Raw genomic sequence first — 20910 nt, 5'->3', positions numbered from 1 at the left:
ATATGAAACATTATATGTATTTTTCTGTGGGAAACACCGATGTGCATTACCCAGGCTATGTGGTGCATGCATTTGGACAGAACATCTATTTATAATTAATTATACTTTTTCAGTTGTTTCATGGTTGGTCCTTAGAACCTCAGGCTAAAACACTTAAAATTTATCAGAAATCATTTCATAATTTTTGGTTCATAGAAAGTGTGAATTTGCCTTTCAGATGTGAGGTATAGAGTTGTTATGTCCTTTTGGAGGAAATTCACAGTTTGAAAAGTCTTTATTCTGAAAAATAATGTGAAATTGAATGGATCAGGTTATTAAGGCTTCTTTTTATCAGTTTCTGTCTCCTTGTGTTTCAAGTCCTTATTTCCTACCCTGTTGATTTCAACGCTACCGTCATTCATTAAGGCATTTATGAGTTAGCTTTTTCCAAGATGTAGGGGCTTTTTACTTATTTATTTTGTGCTGTCAGTTCTACATCTTGGAAAATTGTAAAATCTTCCTCTTATTCTGTATGTCTTCCTACCATCACAATTTTGGGCAGAAACATGTCATCCAAAAGAACCCCAAATGTAGTTTAAAGATAACACTGAAACAAAAAGCATATTAGAAATAAAACTTTTGATGAGGAAGCCCAGTGATCCATATGGGGTGTCTGTGTGAGAGTGTGTGTGTGTGTGTGTGTGTGTGTGTGTGTGTGTGTGTGTATGAAGTGATACATCTGGATTCCTCTAGCTTAATTGAGTCAGGTGAGATGGGCTCCTTATTTGAATGGGCCTATAGTGACTGGCTTTTTTTCCCCTAATGAATTGTGACTATGTAGTGTACTTCCATTTTGTTTTTCAGAGCAATGTTTTCATATTTGTTTTAAATTAATACTTAAAAATTCAGTATTATATCAATTCTACCACTCTGTCATCGTATATTTCTCTTTTCTCTATTTAGAAAATTGAGTGTCTCAAAACAAAAATGAAAAAAAAGCTCTTCTGACAATATAACATTCTTTTTTTAATTAATTAATTAATTAATTAATTAATTTTTGGCTGCATTGAGTCTCCGCTGCTGCGTGCGGGCTTTCTTTAGTTGTGGGAAGCTGGGGCTACTCTTTGTTGTGGTGCACAGGCTTCTTATTGCAGTGGCTTCTCTTGTTGTGGAGCAAGGGCTCTAGGCACCCAGGCTTTAGTAGTTGTGCCATGCGGGCTCAGTAGTTGTGGCTTGTGGGCTCTAGAGCACATTCTCAGTAGTTGTGGCGCACGGGCTTAGTTGCTCCGTGGCATGTGGGATCTTCCCGGACCAGGGATCCAACCCATGTCCCCTGCATTGGCAGGCAGATTCTTAACCACTGCGCCACCAGGGAAGTCCCAATATAACATTCTTAATTGCCAAGGCTCTTGCAGTTTTTATGTAATCATAATTAAATAGCTAAATTCTGTTTTCTTTTTCATACTTACACCCCGCAAAATTGACCAATTTATTTTTCTCTCATTTAAGATTATTGTGTGCTTTTTCCCCTTAACCTTTCTGTCCGAAAGATTAGCATCTTTGCACCATTAAAAAAATAAACAAAAAACTGAGAAGGAATTCAACTAATTTGTATTACACTTACTTTGAGTACAATCAATTTTTTGGCTACTTTCTATTATGCAAGGATAATAGTCAACAGAATTTGGTTAGATGGTGAAGAAAAATAGTTGAATATCCACTGAAAATGTTTGTAAAGTGAACAAACCGATTTTGCACAAATTAGGGAGTGAAATTAGATGAGACATAGGATTGGGCTGTTGTTTTTCCAGGAATCTAGCGATTGGCATCACTCTTCGAGGTACTCCTGGGGCAGGTTTCAGGACCCCCAGCAGCTGGGTTCAGCCCACTGTTTGGATATTTTAGCTCCTAGATGCCACCTCCTCTGGAAGATGTTCCTTATCTTCCGCATCTGAGGTTCCTTCCCTGAGCACCCGCTGCACCCTGAGAACGGCCTGTCCTGCACCTTCCTCTCGCTGGCCTGCAGTGTCTTTCACTGGACCACCTGTCATCACACAGCAGAGTCTTCCTAGAGATGATTAATTACCAGAGACCAACTTGGCGTGTAGGAAATGACTGCCACATCGCTATAGTACTAAGGCATATTAGATTGGGATCAGAGAAAGAAAACAGGACTACAGTAACTAAAACTTTCGAAGAAATACTTTAAAATGAGTAGTTTGTAAGAAAGAAAGAAGTTTGAAAATAGAATTAAGTTTTATAACCTCTACTCTTATCTTCTTCATTTATATTTGAACGTGTGGGAAACAATCTAAAAACTACATCGAGACTCAGGATTTCCCAGTTTGAGATCTAAACCTCTCACTAATAACTGCAGAATAAGGCCCTCATCTTCCCTGGCTTTCATTTTCCTCCTGTGAAAACAGAGGTGTCAGAATATCAAGTAATTTTAAGCCTGCTTAGATTCTGTATTCCACATTTGGTCACACTAAACTGTTGACCCTCCTCATCCTCTAGTAAGAAAATATAAGCAAATGTAATTTAACTCCATTACTTCCCTGCCACCATATATACTTTATGTATAAAAGAATATTATTCAGCCATGAAAAGGGATGAATCCCGCCACAACACGGATGGAACTGGAGGGCATTATACTAAGTGAAATAAGTCAAAGACAGAGACAGACAAATACCGTCTCATCTCTCTTACATGTGGAATCTAAAAAACAACAAACAAGCTGTAGATACAGAGAATAGATTGGTGGTTGCCAGAAGCAGGAGGTAGGGAAAGGAGAAATGGTTCAAACTTTTCGAGTCTTTTTAGTTTAAATAGGAGAAAAGAACATATTACAAAATACCAAGAATGTATTTTAAAAATTACACCGGAGTCTAGACTGAACAGCATCTTTTTCTCACAGTTCTGAGATTCTGTTTGGAAGTTGAAAAAGTAAAGGATTTCATCAGTTGTCATTAAGAAACCTTAATCTGTGTGTTAAATTCTATAATTGTTTTGTGTTTTGTGTTTATCAAACTACCCCCTGTGAGTCTTAAGCTTTTAGAATTCTAGAACTTTGTCCTTCTTTCATTTTCCTTCCTATTTGATTTGTTGTCATTAAGGAATATCTGTCTGGAAAAGTTAAAAATTCTATAATTACTTTGTGTTTATCATGATACCCCTGGTAACTCTAAGTTTTTTGAAGGCTAGAACTTGGTGCATCTTCTCTTTGGACCTGGGCAGAGTAGGTATTCAGTACGTCCTGAAAGATGAGTCAGTTGTCCTCAGCAGATGGAGGGCGTAGCGCCTGCCCTCAGGGCACGTACCATGAAGGAGGTGAGGCAGAGGGTACAGGCAAACCAGCAAGAAATTTCAAAAAGTGCAACATCATGAAGGGAGTAGGCTGGATGTTGACAAAGAGACTGACGTCTTGGACAGAATGGGCAGGGGAGACACCACCAAGAACAGACTTCATGCAGAGACTTGAAGGATGTGGAGCAGCATGTACAAGGCCAGCTGCAGGGACCAGTCAAGACACAGAAGAGCACGTGTGTGTGTGTGAGTATGTGTGTGTGTGTGTGTGTGTGTGTGTGTGTGTGCATGTGCGCATGCACATGTGGAGCTAAAGGGACCATTGAGACTAAATGCCACTGAATCATTCACACTTTAAAACATAAGGCAGAACTATTCACAATACCCATGACGTGGATGCACCCTAAGTGTCCATCAGTGGATGAATGGATAAAGAAGGTGTGATGTATATACATGTAATGGAATATCATTCAGCCTTCATAACGAAGGAGATCCTACCATTTGCAACAACATGGATGCACTGGGAAGGCATTATATTAAGTGAGACAAGACAGACACAGAAAGGAAAAAACTGCATGATCTCACTTATGTGTGGAATCTAAAAAAGTCAAATACACAGAAGCAGAGAGTCGAACAGTGGTGACCAGGGATGAGAAGGTGGGGAAATGGAGAGATATTGGTCAAAGGGCACAAAGTTACAATTATGAAGAATGGATACATCTGAAGATCTAATGGGCAGCATGGTGACTATGGTTAATAATACTGTATTGATTACTAGAAATTTGCTAAGAGAATGGATTTAAGGTGCTTTCACTATATACACAAAGGGTGACTGTGTGAGGAGACAGGTTAATTAGCTTGACTGTAGTAATCATTTCACTACGTATATGTACATCAAATCGTCATGCTCCTTATATACAGTTTTTATTAAAAAATGAATTCTCCAATCAACATCACTTGTCACTGAGAAATGACGGCAACTTTCATTCCAGATGTGTATTTCTGTTTTACTACCAGGTATATTTATAGAATGCCATATTTTCTGACAAACGAGAGGTTCTTTACACAAGATTGGATCCACCTTTTCTCTTTTTATGGGGCATTAATAGCATAAAGATCGTCCTATGACTATCAGCAGAGGCTGATTGTTGAATCTGAACCCTGACAAAAACCTCTCCAACACCCTTTGCTTTGGCTTGAAAGAATTACAGAATGGTTATTTTTACACCCATAATGAAAACACATTTATGAAGTGAGACCCCCTATCTGTGACTCATTACAAATCTGCCAACCGTGACCCTCAGGCCTGAATGGATTATCATTGCTTCACTGAATGCTGTTACCCAAGTCAAGACAGAGTAAATGTGTCAAAAAAGGTGATGGGAACCTCCAGGTTGCATGATTCTTTAGTCCTTTTATTCTTTCTTGTACCACCATGGACATTTATAAATCGGCCCATGGGAAAGACAAAAATTGAAATAAAACCATCCTCGGGTGTTGGGCTTCATATGCAATGTTGATACTGGTCTGCAATGTCATGAACCTCTACACCTGTTTCAAATTAGATTGCTAAAATAATGTATTCAGACAAACGCTGAAATTTGAAAGAGTAGATTTTTAAAATAAATCATAACAGCTATACCACTAATTTTAGTAAGAATTTCCAATAGCAGAATTAATGCATCCCATATTAGCACTGCTTGGGAAAGCACCTGGTTAGGGCCTGCTCAGTATTGTACACATCAAATTGGATATTAGTCAGAAGCCTGCCTTCCCCCTGGTACCACTTAAGTCTTTCTTTCAGGTTTAATGAACAGGCATTTAATGTTTTTTACAGGATTCCAGAGTTTCAGATTTATGCTGAAGTAGATCCCATTAAAATGTATTTCCAATATTATGGTTTCTGTACTTCCTGTTCTCTCTCTCTCCCCCTCTGTCATTTATCTACCTATCTCATCTATCCATCATATCTGTCTGTCCATCTATCCATCTGTCTCTTTCATCTGTCTGTGATAGCCTCTACCTCTCTCTCTTCTTCATGTTACAGATATCTATCTATTATCTATATATATATTTCTCCTTGTCACCTAGGGTTCCAGCCTAACTTTGTGACAGACTCTCTTCCCCCTTTATCACAATATTGGTCAACAAAGGAAGCATTTCTTTTATGAGAAGAAAGAAGTTCATAGTATTCTAATATATCCATGTGTCAGACACAAACTGGTCTTGTCTAAATGGTGTTGAACACCTAGACAGACTGTTCTTTATTAAAAAAAAAAGACAAGGCTTTGCAAAGTTAAATGTAGAGGACAACTTTCTAGCCTCAGAAGGTCTTTTTCGTATGTTAATATTGGTACATACATGAAATCTGCAGACATCACACTAAAAATATCTATTCCTTGGTGTTCTAGGTATCCTCAAAATATATCTCATTAACTGCAGTCCCCATTTATTTTGCTTATACTGATTTACCTTTTGGTCATTCCGAACACTATGTGACAATAAATATTTGATAGATATTTGATTTAAAGTATCAATACAATATGGGTTAATTTCATTTTTAGAGCTGATGATAAATATCTTTGGAGTAATAGCAATTTTGAATTCCATAAAATTCTATAATCGAGGGCTCTCAAATATATACAATTATTATTTTTAAAAGCAACTTTAAATCATTTGAAATAACAGTGAAATGATGGAGCAAAATTAATACTACAACTGGATATTTGCATTATGTGAGGTCCCAGAAAGTTCCTGTTATGCTAAGTAATTCTCTCTTGTGTTTGATTTAGGTCATCAAGCTTGCCTTTGAGGAGTTTGAGCTGGAAAGAGGCTACGACACCCTAACCGTGGGCGATGCTGGGAAAGTGGGTGATACCAGAACCGTCTTGTATGTGTAAGTGTATCTTCCCTTGTTTCTTCTTTCCCAGAACAGGAAGTTATCTGTGCAAACACGGATGTGTCCTTGAGATCCTGGTGCAGACTTTCCATTCCCACTCAGAAGTTTAATAAATGCCATGTATGGCTAAATTAGTAGTTTCTAAATCTGATTTCAGATGAGGACTAATTCAGGATTGCATTCTATCTGTGGCAGTGTTTTTTATTTTAAATCATTGAAAAATAGGGCAAAAGATTAGACTATATGGAAAAGCAGAAAGTAGAAGTGATGAGTTTCTCAACTCAACTGCTCCTTGTCCGCCCCTCTCTTTCTACTTATTATGTTGTCAGTGTTCGGGGAAGTACAAGTATCTTCTAGAATAAGGCCATATGTCTTCTGAAAGCCTTGCGCTCTGTAGAGCTGCATACTAAAAGTAGCAGAGAGCGTGGGGAGAACAGTGTGGTAGCGCCCATTATATCTGTGGACTTTCGTACCCAGAGTCCTGGCAAATACAGTAGCGGCCCCACCGTGAACGTCAGCACACAGATCCCTACACTGGTCCATTGGCAACTGGACTCATGGGAGAGTCTGCACCACTTCGCCCGGGACACCGTCAGCCTTTTCCAGATGCAGGGCCATGAGGATAGTCTGGACAGTTTTCTTTTTCTTTTTTTAAATATTTATTTACTTATTTATTTTGGCTTCTCCGGGTCTTAGTCGCGGCATGCGGGATCTTCATTGTGGCGTGCAGGATCTTTAGTTGTGGCATGTGGACTTCTTAGTTGAGGCTGAGGAGTGAATATACCCCCGGGTCATGGTTTTAATATTGATAGGACAGTTTTTAGGAGACTTGTTCTAGCAATATTAAAACCATGACCCAGGGGTATCTTCATTCCTCAGTGTTTTCAGTGCAGAAGGAAATGTCTTTGCAGCCTCTTCCTCTGCGTTCGCACCTTGCACAGCCAGCTTCCTGTAGGGGCTCCCGAAACTACTTTCGCTAATGGAAGTCATTCTGCAGGATTTTCACCTTTTTTCTCTTAGTCTGCTTATACATGGCTGAGATTTTCTCTTTATTTGTGAGAAAGCTTGCCCTGGACAACTTCAAAGTATTATTCTGCTAGGGAAAAACAACAACAAGAAGAGGTGTGGCCGTTATACCCACTCATTCTCTTACTTAGCAGTTACTTATGAGGTAGTTCACATTGTAAAAAGTTCTGCAGTGAACATCTGTCTGTGCCTTTAAAATTAGTGGACCCGTACTCTGATGGCATTGGGGACATTCTCTTTTCCTTTATTGTATCTTGGATGTAGTTCCCTATCAGTATATATCTTTATCTCATGTTTTATAGCTACTACTACTAATAATTAAAATCATGTTACTGGCCCATGACTTAGGATAATAATTATAATAGTAGCAGTAGTAATCTCAGCATTTATTGAGTACCTCTTACATACCATGCACTGGGCTAGATGCCTAATACGTATTGTCTTGTTTGGTCTTCACCTAAATCCTGTGAGTTAGGGGTTAATACTGTCTTCATCGTATAAATGATGAAACTGAGGCTTAGATAGATTTACCCCCATTCACAAACCTAGCGTTTGTTCTAGCAGGAGTTCAGACTCCGTGATCCTCCTCCAGTGTCTATATTCCTTATCATTACATGTGGATGTGCCATGTTTTTTAACTGATTCTCATTGATAGCCTTTGTCTTTTCTCCATCCCCCCGTAATCTTGCATTTCTAAGCAGCTACGCAGTAAACTACTTCGTACAAATTGTCATACCTGTTTCATATGCCTTCAGGAAAATTTCCAGCAGAGGAATTTCGGGAGTTAGGAGCATCTTCATTTACATCATTAGGCTTTTCTAATAATCCCCCCAAAAGTTTATATCAATTTTCTTTTCCACCACAGTATGTAAAGGTCCCTGTTTCCCCACACTCTTACCAAATGGTTATTCTTTTTTTGCCTAATTACTAGCTTTAAATTGCATTTATTTATAAAAATACGGATTCCTGCAGGTTGTTTGCAATCTTCCATGTCAGTTGTGTGCACACAGCCTGGCATTGGTCTGGAGCGGTACTTGTAGTCACTGATACAGTGGACAGCAGTGAGGCCAGGATGCCAGAGGTGGAATTTCTGGCTCTAGCTTTGCTCTTAACTATCTGTGACCCTCTCTGTACCTCTGTTTTTATGGCTATGAAATATGTATAATAAACTTTTCCTGCCTGTGGTAAGGAGCAAAATGAAATAGTGCATGTGAATGCACTGGAGAGCCAAGAAATACAAACCACACATGAAATAGCTTTATTATTACCATAACATCTAATTTAAGAAGGGATATCATTAAAACAAATGAGAGAAATTTTCAAATAAATGCAAAATGTAGAACATAAATGTAGAAAAGTAGTGCCATATAAAATCCCTTAGGTCACTATTAAAGATCTGAAGTCATACATGCATTTTTTAATGCTATTTGTTGTTAAGGGAGCAATAGCAAACTATGTATTACCTTGACATAAGTGTTATTAGAACCTCCTCTCAATAGCTCACATCTATAAAGGAAAAACTAAACAGTCAACTGAATCAAAGTGAGATGCCCTTTGGGAAACATAATGTAACAAAGATCAGTTGGGCATTTAATCATCTTCAGTAGAGAAAAGCAAAGCCACTGATATATTTCCTTAGTATACAAAATTACAGAAAAAGAAAAAACAAGAGAATCACAGTTGGTGTCTTTGGATAAACAGGCAATTTTAGAGAATACGGCAACAAATATTTTTGAGTACTTACATGTCAGACGTGAGTCTCAGCCTGGAGTTTAAAATCTGATTGGAGAAATGGCAGATGAGCTGAGATGGTTATATACTAGACAGTGTATAGAATCATTGACTATCATGATACATATTTCAGATAAAATTTGAGTTAAGAAACTTATTTATGGGTAGCTGATATTTACTACCTCAAGCTCAATATTTTATAGGTTCCCCTTTTTAGGGGGCCTGTGGAATTCTATTCAGATCTTAATTTTCAGGAGAAATTTAGAAAGTGAGATAGCCTAACTGGCTCATCCTAAATATGCTTTTAAAAATTCTAATTTCTGTTAATGGCTTTTTATTTTCTTAACTTTCTTGGCGCAAAAAGAGAACAACTGAATGTTAGGGGGACTCTTTCAATAGCCGAGTCTTCCCAAGAGATGGGTGAATTTATTCAGGTTACTTTTACAGAATGACAGACTTAAAACAAAATTAAATAACTCACTTAGCAAATCTCTATTGAGATCTCTCCAAGAATATATGTTGGTAATTTTCTCAAGTTTAATTTTCAGAAAAACTGCATCCAGAGACATTGCTCTTCACGACTTTCCTCTGGCCTTTGCAGTTACTAGCAGTGGTGACCAGGACATGGCATTAATTTCAGGATGTCCTGGGGATTGCAGGCACCAGTGGCAGGTTTTAAGTGCCCATCTCTGTAAGGGATGAATAGTCAGTATCAGGGAAATCTGTGAGCGAGTAGTATTGCCTCTGCCTGACTACACTTGTCTATTAACCAATAAGGATACTAGTTGTTTCCTATGGCTGGTTGATCCACTGTTCTTAAATTGCTTCTTGGGCTTAGAAGTGGCTCTAGCCCTCATATGGTAGCCCTCCACCTACCTCTGCTATTGTCTGCAGGTGCTGAGTGAAGGGCATCATTCTTTTTTTATTGAAAGACTACACAACAGCCATAACAAAGCAGACACTGAAAACTGATGTGTGTGTCTATGTATTCTTTGGACATTATCAGAGGAGTTGATCACAGTACATCTCAGTGCTTTGGAGAAAACTTGAGCAATTTATGTTAGGATAAGCACGTAAAGGTAGCTACCTAGACGTTCTCTAGGCAAAAACCCATTTTTCAAAATTAGAAAGCAAGTACACTCCTTAGATTCTTAGAACTCTGGAGCCACGTGATCAAAACTCTTTTTCCTCATATAATCATTCTCATAATGACACTGCCTGTGAGCATGGACACATATGAGAGTGCAGATCAGACTCAAATCCTGAAAGCTCTATTCTTGAAGTGAAGTTCATCCATTGCTAGGTTTCTCTCCTTTGTCTCTTTATGGGGAAATGTTCTTCCTTGATTCTTTGAAGAAACATTTATTGAAATTCAGACATTGCAGGGCTCAGAGGTGGGTAACAGTAGGCTTTGAGGGGATGGTCCGCAAGTGGAGAAGGCAGAGGCTTCCTGACCTTCATTATGACGCTGGGGTGGGTTAGCAGAGGCTGCCGCTCTCTGGACACTCCATGGTGCCTAAGTTCTCTATTCCAGAAGCCCTGTCAGAGGAGAGATAGCCGGACCACTGGACACACGCATTTTAGGTTTGGGATTCCATCTATTCTGGGGTGTCTGGGAAAGCAAACTGACCTGCGGCCTTGGGGGCCCATGGAAGTGGTCTCTGGAGAACCTTCCTGCAGAGGAGAAGAATGCATAGGTCCCAAGGAAGCGCAGCCCAACGGCAGCACCTGCGGGAGATGCGGGGAGACTAGTTCCAGCTAATTTGGAGTCCAGACAGCCTAAGTCATTTTCCAGCTGTTCTGCCACTTACAACCCCAGTGTTGACTCAATGTGGCAGTTTTCTCTAAGGAGCCAGGAAATGCATGTTTTGCTTGCTACACTGTTACCCTGGAGAGCTAAGGATCTCTCGTCCACGATTCATCAGTCAAAAGCATTTAAAGTGTGTGTTTTGTGTTTTTGATATTGAATTAACCTCAAAGGCGCAGTCATTCTCTTTTGGGGGGCTTAGTGCATTTAAAACAGTAAGGGCTACGCAAGACCTCCAGGGCAGCAAGACCAGCTCCCCATCTCATGCCAACTTTGCAAGCCGGAAGCATTGTTGTAAGTGTAAAGTGAGACGGCTAATGAAACATTGTTTGAAAAAGGTGAAAGGTATGATGCAAAGAGAAGATAGTATTGTATTACTGTAGTTATTATCTCTGCCTTAATATAATGAAATATGTGGTGCTCAGAGTTGTCTTTGGAAATGGAATATACTAGAAAGGAAGAAGGAAGAGGAGTTGAACTGCCATTCACTGAATCTGTCTGGACCCGCATTGTCTCCTGACAAACTTTTGACAAAGGTATTGCTTCCCTCTGCTAGAGGAAGACAAGGGGAACCTGACTTATGGCCGTGGAGACAGCAGGCTGCCTAACTGGTTTCTGGGCTGTTTTCAAGATTTTGTTCCTTGTCTTTACTTTTCAAAAGTTTAATTAGGTGGATTTGTTTAATTAACATGGATTTGTTTGAGTTTATCCTGTTTGAGGTTCACTTGGTTTCTTAGAACTGTAGATTATGTGTTTCCCCAAATTTGAGGAGTTTTCAGCAATTATTTCTTTAAACCCCCTTTTAGCCTCACTCTCTTTCTCTCCTTCTGGGATTTGAATGATAAGATGTTGGGCCTTTTGTTTTTGACCCACAGGTCCCTGAGATTTTGTTCACTTTTCTTCCATTGTATTTTCTCTCTGCCATTCAGTGTGGGCGAATTCTATACACCTGTTCTCAAGTTAACATGTCATCGTGCATCTCCGCTCTACTTACTATAAGCCCATCTAGTTACTTTAAATTTCTATTATTGTATTTTTACTCCTGTAATTTCCATTTGGTTCTTTTTTGTAACTTCTCTTTCTTTGCTGGGATCATCTATTTGTTTGTTTGTTTTTTTATTTGATTGCAGAGAATTTGTAAATGATTGAAACACTTACACAATGGCTGCTTTAAAATCCTTGTCAGGTAATTTCAACATCTGATTCATTTTAGGTATTGTCAGTTGGTTGTCTTTTCTTGTTGAAGTTGTGATTTTCTTGGTTCTTGGTATGATAATTGGACCCAGGCTGTTTTGTCTATCATGTTAGGATGTACTGGGAATTATATAAACCTCTTATTTTAGCGGACAGTCACCCTGGCTAGACTTAACACGCAGCTCTCGGCCAACTTGTGTCAGCTGGGGTTCCAGTGACAGGCTCACTGTCAGAGCATGTACGGCATTGTCTGGGTCTGCTTGGCTGATTGGTGCCTGTGGGACTCACACTTGTCCTTGCTGGTGGGGAGAGGTTGGTGGGAACCCCCATCACTGCTTCCCTCCTGCATCTCACCCCTTGTCCCCTCACCCCTCCCTCTGCCCCTATCTCTGGGAGGGAAGGGGCATCTCAGTCTCAGATTGGCAGAGACAAGAGTCTTCCTGGATTGGGTCACTGGTGTGGCTGGTCTCTGTCACAGGTTCTGCTTTACTCAGAAAAGGGAGGCTCGGGCCCCGGGGAAGGTGAAGGCTTGCCCTGGACACCTGTGGTTACCAAGGTCCCTTCATCCGTCCCCCATGCTGGTGGTGCTGGTCTTCCTTATGTTGTTTGAGGGATACCCCTTGCATCCCCGTGAGGATGGAGCTTACCTGGAGCCTTCTGTTGCCCGGTCAGGGTTCAGGAAACACCAGGTCTGGTGGTCCTCTGTTTTGGGGGGGGCACACAGACAGCCTGCACTGCCTTGGTTCTCTGACCCTGGAGTCTCAAACCAGCTTGCCTTCAGAGTCCTCTCCTGGTTGTGTCCTGTGCCATTTTGAGGGTTCATATCTGAGCTTATCAAGGAAGAGAATGGAAAAAAATGTGTCTGTGTCCATATACTTTTAAATCATCTGGGCTGCACTCAGTAACAGAAGTCTGTAAAATAACTTCATTATGGGCCTTAGTAAACTTTTTTTCTTTGAAGTGAAAGATAGAAGTTTGGATTAGATATTTTGTCTACAGCTCCACATAGAAAGGCTTAACAATTCTGATACTGTTTAGTGGATTTAACCTGGTGATGGCAGACCATTGATGTAACTAACGTCATCTTCTATGCCACCTGGCTAGAATGGATTCCAGCACGGTGAATAAAAGCTGTCGCATTTGAATGAAATGTGTGCAGGAGTCACACTCACTGAAAAGCTTGCTCTAATTTCACATTGGTGCCAGTGGGGAAATTCTATCAGCTTCAGTGTATGTACTGTTGATCTCCAGGTTTATTTAACTTTATATATAATAATATGATCATTTATTCTATAAAACCACTGCCTTGAGTGATTTTTCAAAGTCAGCTTGAGGTAAAAGAGTTCTGTTCCTCTCCACCTGTTCAGCATTCTGTTCTGGTACATGTCGTGTAAATAGCCGTGTTGCCTGGAAGTCCCCTGCACGAGGAGCCAGCTGGATGCTGGTGGATCGAGAACCTTTAACTCTGATCAGGACTGCCTTCAGGCGGATTTGCTCTCAGGGTCTGGTCAATATTGCAAATAAAGATGTGCAAAACCTCAGATGACAAGCATATCCTTCCAAGACCAGAATTTAAATCCCTTCTGCCTCGGTATGTTTAATGATGAAGTCCACTTATGACTCTGGCTCTGCCACCTTTTACCAAGATTTGTATCAGGGCATCTCTGACTCTTCCTAAAGGTGTTTTACTCCATCCCTGGGGGGCATGGTTCTCGTCATGTGCTGCACAGATCACACACTGTGTCTTAACCTCTCCTTATTAGTCTCCGGCACACACTGTATTCACCCAATCAAGGCAAACAGTCAACTAACATTTATATTTTAAGTAACTCTGCATTTCCTATACTTTCTCAGAATTTATGAAATTTATTGATATTAAAAAATGCAAAGACTTCAAAATAGGTCAATTTTAGGTCAGGGTTTTTTTTAATTGATTTAATTTTTAATTTATTTTTACATCTTTATTGGAGTATAATTGCTTTACAATGGTGTGTTAGTTTCTGCTTTATAACAAAGTGAATCAGTTATACATATACATATGTTCCCATATCTCTTCCCTCTTGCGTCTCCGTCTCCCTCCCTCCCATCCTCCCTATCCCACCCCTCCAGGCGGTCACAAAGCTAGGTCAGATTTTAACTTGTGAGTAACATTTACTTTCTAACTGCCCAATTTACAATTGAAAGGTGTACTTTAAAGGTTCCCACACCACTTTCCTTTCAGGTACCTGCCAGTAGGACGCAGGTCTGATGTGCTCCAGGTGTTACTTTGCATCAAATTCATACTTTGTGGCATACTCAAGAGTTTTGTTGTTTTTTAAATCTCCAGGCTGAACAAATTATTTCTTTAATGAATATGTAGTAAAATAGACTTTTTGGAGTACAGATCTATAAGTATTAATACATGTATAGATTTGTATAACGACCAGCAAAATCAGGATACAGAAGTTTGTCACCCCTCAAAACTGTGCTTTCTCTTTGTAGTGATACCCTCTCCCACCTTAAACCGTGAAGCACTGATCTGTTGTCCATCATTATAGTTTGTCTTTCTGAGAATATCACATAAATAGAATTGTACACTGTGTATTCTTTAAGACTGCAAGTGGAATGTAAAATGGTACAGCCATTCTGGAAAACAGGCAGTTTCATACGAAGTTAAGTACTTATTTATCATGTAATCTGGCAATCCCATTCCTAGGTATTTACCCTACAGAAATAAAATTTGCCCTACATGAATAGAGTTAACTCTATTCATAATTGCCAAACAACTGGAAACAGCGTAAATGTCCTTGGACAGGTGAATAGACAGACACACCTTGGTATATTCATACAAGGAAGTTCTGTTCATCAGTACCAAGGAAAAAACTACTGACACACACAGCAATGTGGGAATTGCATGGTGCTGTGCTGAGTGAAAGCACCCAGTTTGATTTCACAATCCCTTTCTAGCAGATGTATTTCATGTACGTGAGGATAGAACTGTTGAATCATTTAACAAGGGCCAAAAAGAAGACCTGTCCAGAAATGAGAGGGCCTTCGTATACGATGTAATATTAGTAGCAACCAAAGCATCATGAAGTTACTGCCTCACCTGGGTGCAGTTAAGCTTTAAAGAACAATGACCATTTTCACGTGAAAGACTTTAGCTGTTCTCTCGATGCAGTATGCCCTGGTTGCAGGGAAGGAACAAACACATGATCAAAAGTCATTTCCTTCCTTTTGGGTTAATGATTCAATACGCTGGAACATACAAAGATACTGCTGATTTCAGTTCAACACTGATCCTGATTGCAAGGAGGCATATCAAACCACTGAGGTTAAGACAGCTCGACCGTGGTTGAACTCTATCAAAAAGATAAGAGAATTTTAGGTCTGAATGATTCCTTGAAGGTAATTTAATACAGTTGTTTCCCAGATGAAGAAACTGACATAGATGTAAAATAATTTAGCTAAAACCACAGGGTAAATTAAAGGCAGAGCTTCAACAGAACCTCAAATACCAAGTCCTTGGTATGCTAAGATCAAACAAAAATTTAAATGATTAGTTGGAGATATTCCTATGAAATTTAAACATGTAGATATTTAATGAATTTTAATGGGGATTAATTTACATTTTCATTTATGCATTTGTTCAAAGAAATGGTGCATTTTATACGCAAGAGTCTGGGGATTAAAGGCCAAGTGATATCAGCTTGCACTCAAGAAGGTTTAGAATTTGGTAGGAGAAGGAGGAAGTAGATGCCTGTGAATATTTGTCTTCGGTGAGGTGTATGCAGGGTTCTCCAGTGACCTAGAGAAAAAAATACCTGCATCACCTAAGGGAGTTAAGAAATGCCAGGTGAGGGGCTTCCCTGGTGGCGCAGTGGTTGAGAGTCCGCCTGCCGATGCAGGGGACACGGGTTCATGCCCCAGTCCGGGAAGATCCCACATGCCGCGGAGCAGATGGGTCCGTGAGCCATGGCCGCTGAGCCTGCACGTCCGGAGCCTGTGCTCCGCAACGGGAGGGGCCACAACAGTGAGAGGCCCGCGTACTGCAAAAACAAAAACAAAAAAACAAAAAGAAATGCCAAGTGAGAATCCTCAAATACTGTGAGAACTCCTTATCCAGGGAGCATAGGCACTCCAGGCAGTGATTTCAGGATTTGCCAAAAACCTGGAGGCAGAGAAGTGCCAGTATTTTTGGAGAATGGTTAAAACACCAGCATGGTTGGAGCAACAGGTTGAGCAATGGGAGGGGAGGGCAGTGGGGAGCTGGCACCTCCAATATGATGGCTCTGTTTCCCAAAGGCAATTTTATTATCGTTTTTTAACAAGTCAAATTTCTTAGCAATTCATTGGAATAATTTTATTTTTAAGTTTAATTTAAAACACTATGTACTAGAAAGTCATTTTGGGAGAAAATAAAACTGCTTTAAAGAAAGCAATTATAGCTTATGTGTTATGATGGCTGTTAAAGTATTTTACCAAAACTAGCATTTATTTTATTTTTCAGTTATGGAAACAGAAAATCCTGTTTCCAACAGATAAACAGTTGCACAGGGTTAACAATATTTGCTTCATTATTTTAAACATCTTTTTTCCATTGGTGCTAGCAAACTAAAATACTTCTGGAAAAAAGAACTAAAAGGGAAATATTTTCTTTTCTTTTAAATAGTTCTAAAATAATTTTGTAAAATATAAAAAAATTAACACAAAAATACTTTTTGAATGTTCAAGTAATTTTTTAAACATGTTAAATAATTAATTGTACTAAGCTGTCTTACAGTCATTTTCATAAATATATCAGTCACTTAAGTATCAGGCTTAAATTCTAAAACTTGAGTAATGCAAGTCATCTTTATTTTTATTATTTTCTTAATTAAAAAAAAATTGGCCACTCTGTGCAGCATGCAGGATCTTAGTTCGCAGGCCACTGTTCAAACCCGTACCCCCTGCAGTGGAAGCACAGAAATTTAATCACTGGACCACCAGGGAAGTCCCACAAATCATCTTAATTTGACTTCGATTGAAGGAACTTTGTAGTGTAGCCAAGTACCTGCTTATTTAGTTTTATGTGAATCAATAGACTAACATAAAACTGTATTAAAATAAAGTCCAGTGCAGAAATAAAATAAATTCAAATATTTATACTCAGAGGTATTTCTGAAATAGTTAACTTGACAGTATAAATCTTTTCAGTGTGCGAAAAATTTCTACATGATAAGTTTTGAACAACTTAAAATTAAATCAAAGGTAGGGGGGAAGTGATATAAGAATCAGGAGGATAAATTAGGAGGCTAGTTCAGTGATGTTGCTATGAGACACTCAAACTGAGAAAGTGGAGACAGAAAGAAATGGTGAAAGGAAGGTGGAAGAGGTAAAATTATATGGCTTGTTGATGAATGATGAAATGTATAAATGCATATATTTATAGTCTGTGGACTGTGACATAAGAAGGGGTAGGCACTGAGAAATCAACAACCTTGAAATGAAGTCTGGAATCCTTCTCAAGACTGACTGAATCAAGGTGGTCACTCTCACTGCCAGAAGAAAATTAAATCCTCCAAGAAGGAAGATAACAACACACATAGCTTCTATGATGGCATAACACAAAGTCTAGCATTCAACCAAAATGTCTAGAAATAACACCCAATGACCCAAAACCGAGAGACAGACAATACAAAAGGAAAAGGACATCTAGATATTATAGTTATCACTAAGGGACTTTGATAATTAACTATGATTTATATATTTAAGAATATAAATAAAATGATCAAGAATTTTGCCAGAAAAGTGGAATTCATAACAAACCAAATGAAAGTTTTAAGAATTAAAAAATACAACATCTGAAATAAAGAACTCAATAGATGTGGCTTGAACTGGAAGATAGATTAGTAGAAAATATTCAACCTGAAGCAGAAAAAAAATGTACAGAAAACATGTGTGTAATTGGTATTGAAGAAGAGAAAGAGAGAGAAAATGGGACATAACTAATCTTTGAAGACATTATCACCAAGAATTTTCCAATATTGACAACAGACATCAGGATAGAGATTCAAGAAATTCTACAAGACAGTAGGCATAATACAAGAAAAACCTCAGCCTGGCACATTATAATAAATCTTCTGAAAAACAGGACAAGGAAAGATCTTACAAGTAGTATAAACAAAGAAATGTTATTTTCAAAACGGCAAATATAAGTTCAATGGAAGTTTTCTCAATATAAAGTAAAAAAAAGTAAAAAGACAACAGAATGATATCTTTGAAGTCTTGGGGGAAAGAAACACGCTGTTAGCTTAAAGGGACAATTTTAAAAATTGACTAATCAAAAGAGAAAAAAAGAAAAATGAACTTTTATTAGTAATTATATTCTAAATAAAAGGATAAAATCTCTGATTAGATAAAAATAATATAAATAAAATAAGTAAATCAACAATAATGTAAAACAAGTATTTGATGCTTACATATACAAACATGAAATATTTATATACATAAAACAGTTGAAAGCAAAAGGCTAGAAAAAGATACTCCTTCTAAGGACTAACCAACAGAAGAAAGAATGGTATAGCTTTATAATTATAAGTCAAAGAAGACATTAATGCCAGACATTCATGCTTTGTGCCCTTTTTGGTATGTTACACTTCAATAAAATCTATGCATAGGGGAAAATAAAATCTCTCTTCAAACAAACAAATAGAACAACCAAACATAAGGGAACAGTCTTTCCAATGAAGACAGATCTTCAGAAAGAAGTACATTTTCATATTTCATGAGTGCACATCACTCACTGAAATACTTCCTTTTTTTCAATTTGTATGTAATACTGTGTGAGTTCCTTAACGTGTATTAGGCGTTGTTCATCTTCCTCTGAAGAATCGTGTACATTGTAGCGCCTCAGGTGAGAAGGTTGTGTTGATTCACAAATGATGTGATTGATAGGGCAAAGCATGTGCTCATATCCCTGAAACAACTTTGCTGAAAGCAAAGCTTCCTCTTTGATTAGAGGCATTTGTTTTGGTTGAATTGATTTTTTTCTTACACTTTTTCTCTTTCAACATGCTTTTCTGTCAGCACATTGACTTCAGTCAATGAATTGAGTGTTTCTTCTCACTAGCTGACAGCAGCTGCTGTGTGACTGTTTTTTTTTTATTTGTAAACATCTTTATTGGAGTATAATTGTTTTACAATGGTGTGTTAGTTTCTGCTGTATAACAAAGTGAATCAGCTATACATATACATATATCCCCATACCTCCTCCCTCTTGCATCTCCCTCCCACCCTCCATATCCCACCGCTCTAGGTGGACACAAAGCACCGAGCTGATCTCCCTGTGCTATGTGGCTGCTTCCCACTAGCTATCTGTTTTACATTTGGTAGTGTATATATGTCCATGCCACTCTCTCACTTCATCCCAGCTTACCGTTCCCCCTCCCCGTGTCCTCAAGTCCATTCTCTACGTCTGCGTCTTTATTCCTGTCCTGCCCATAGGTTCTTCAGAGACATTTTTTTTCTTTAGATTCCATATATATGTGTTAGCATATGGTATTTGTTTTTCTCTTTCTGACTTACTTCCCTCTGTATGACAGACTCTAGGTCCATCCATCTCACTACAAATAACTCAATTTCATTTCTTTTTATGGCTGAGTAATATTCCATTGTATATATGTGTCACATCTTTATCCATTCATCTGTCAATGGACACTTAGGTTGCTTCCATGTCCTGGCTACTGTAAATAGAGCTGCAATCAACATTGTGGTACATGACTCTTTTTGAATTATGGTTTTCTCAGGGTATATGCCCAGTAGTGGGATTGCTGGGTCATATGGTAGTTCTATTTTTAGTTTTTTAAGGAAACTCCACACTGTTTTCCATAGTGGCTGTATCCATTTACATTCCGATGAACAGTGCAAGAGGGTTCCCTTTTCTCTACACCCTCTCCAGCATTTATTATTTGTAGATTTTTTGATGATGGCCATTCTGACTGGTATGAGGTGATACTTCATTGTACTTTTGATTTGCATTTCTCTAATGATTAGTTATGTTGAGCCTCTTTTCATGTGCCTCTTGGCCAGCTGTATATCTTCCTTGGTGAAATGTCTGTTTAGGTTTTCTGCCCATTTTTTTAATTGAGTTGTGTTTTTTTTTTTGATACTGAGCTGCATGAGCTGCTTGTATATTTTGGAGATGAATCCTTTGTCAGTTTCTTCATTTGCAAATATTTTCTCCCATTCTGAGGTTTGTCTTTTCGTCTTATTTATGGTTTCCTTTGCTTTGCAAAAGCTTTTAAGTTTCATTAGCTCCCATTTGTTTATTTTTGTTTTTATTTCCATTTCTCTAGGAGGTGGGTAAAAAAGGATCTTGCTGTGATTTATGTCATAGAGTGTTCTGCCTATGTTTTCCTCTAAGAGTTTTATAGTGTCTGGCCTTACATTTAGGTCTCTAATCCATTTTGAATTTATTCTTGTTTATGGTGTGAGGGAGTTTTCTAATTTCATTCTTTTACATGTAGCTGTCCAGTTTTCCCAGCACCACTTATTGAAGAGGCTGTCTTTTCTCCATTGTATATTCTTGCCTCCTTTATCAAAGATAAGGTGACCATATGTGTGTGGGTTTGTCTCTGGGCTTTCTATCCTGTTCCATTGATCTGTATTTCTTTTTTTGTGCCAGTACCATACTGTCTTGATTACTGTAGCTTTGAGGTATAGTCAGAAGTCAGGGAGCCTGATTCCTCCAGCTCTGTTTTTCTTTCTCAAGATGGCTTTGGCTATTCGGGGCCTTTTGTGTTTCCATACAAATTGTGAAATTTTTGTTCTAGTTCTGTGAAGAATGTTATTGGTAGTTTGATAGGGATTGCATTGAATCTGAGGACTGCTTTGAGTAGTATAGTCATTTTCACAATATTGATTCTTCCAATCCAAGTACATGGTATATCTCTCCAACTGTTTGTATCATGTTTAGTTTCTTTCATCAGTGTCTTATAGTTTTCTGCAT

General features: G+C 38.6%; 1 protein-coding gene across 1 annotated transcript in view; it reads left to right on the top strand.

Annotated features, from left to right (window-relative positions):
* The window catches only part of CSMD1 (CUB and Sushi multiple domains 1), a 1741289-nt gene that overhangs the window by 1328661 nt on the left and 391718 nt on the right, over window positions 1-20910 (top strand). The window contains exon 11 of the mRNA XM_060001344.1: window positions 6078-6181. Coding sequence (XP_059857327.1) covers window positions 6078-6181 — 104 coding nt within the window. The remainder of the gene's footprint in view (window positions 1-6077; window positions 6182-20910) is intronic.

This window comes from Delphinus delphis, chromosome 21, assembly GCF_949987515.2.
Source record: "Delphinus delphis chromosome 21, mDelDel1.2, whole genome shotgun sequence".
In the NCBI taxonomy this organism is placed as follows: Eukaryota; Metazoa; Chordata; class Mammalia; order Artiodactyla; family Delphinidae; genus Delphinus; species Delphinus delphis.
This window is presented reverse-complemented; position numbering and strand designations above follow the sequence as displayed.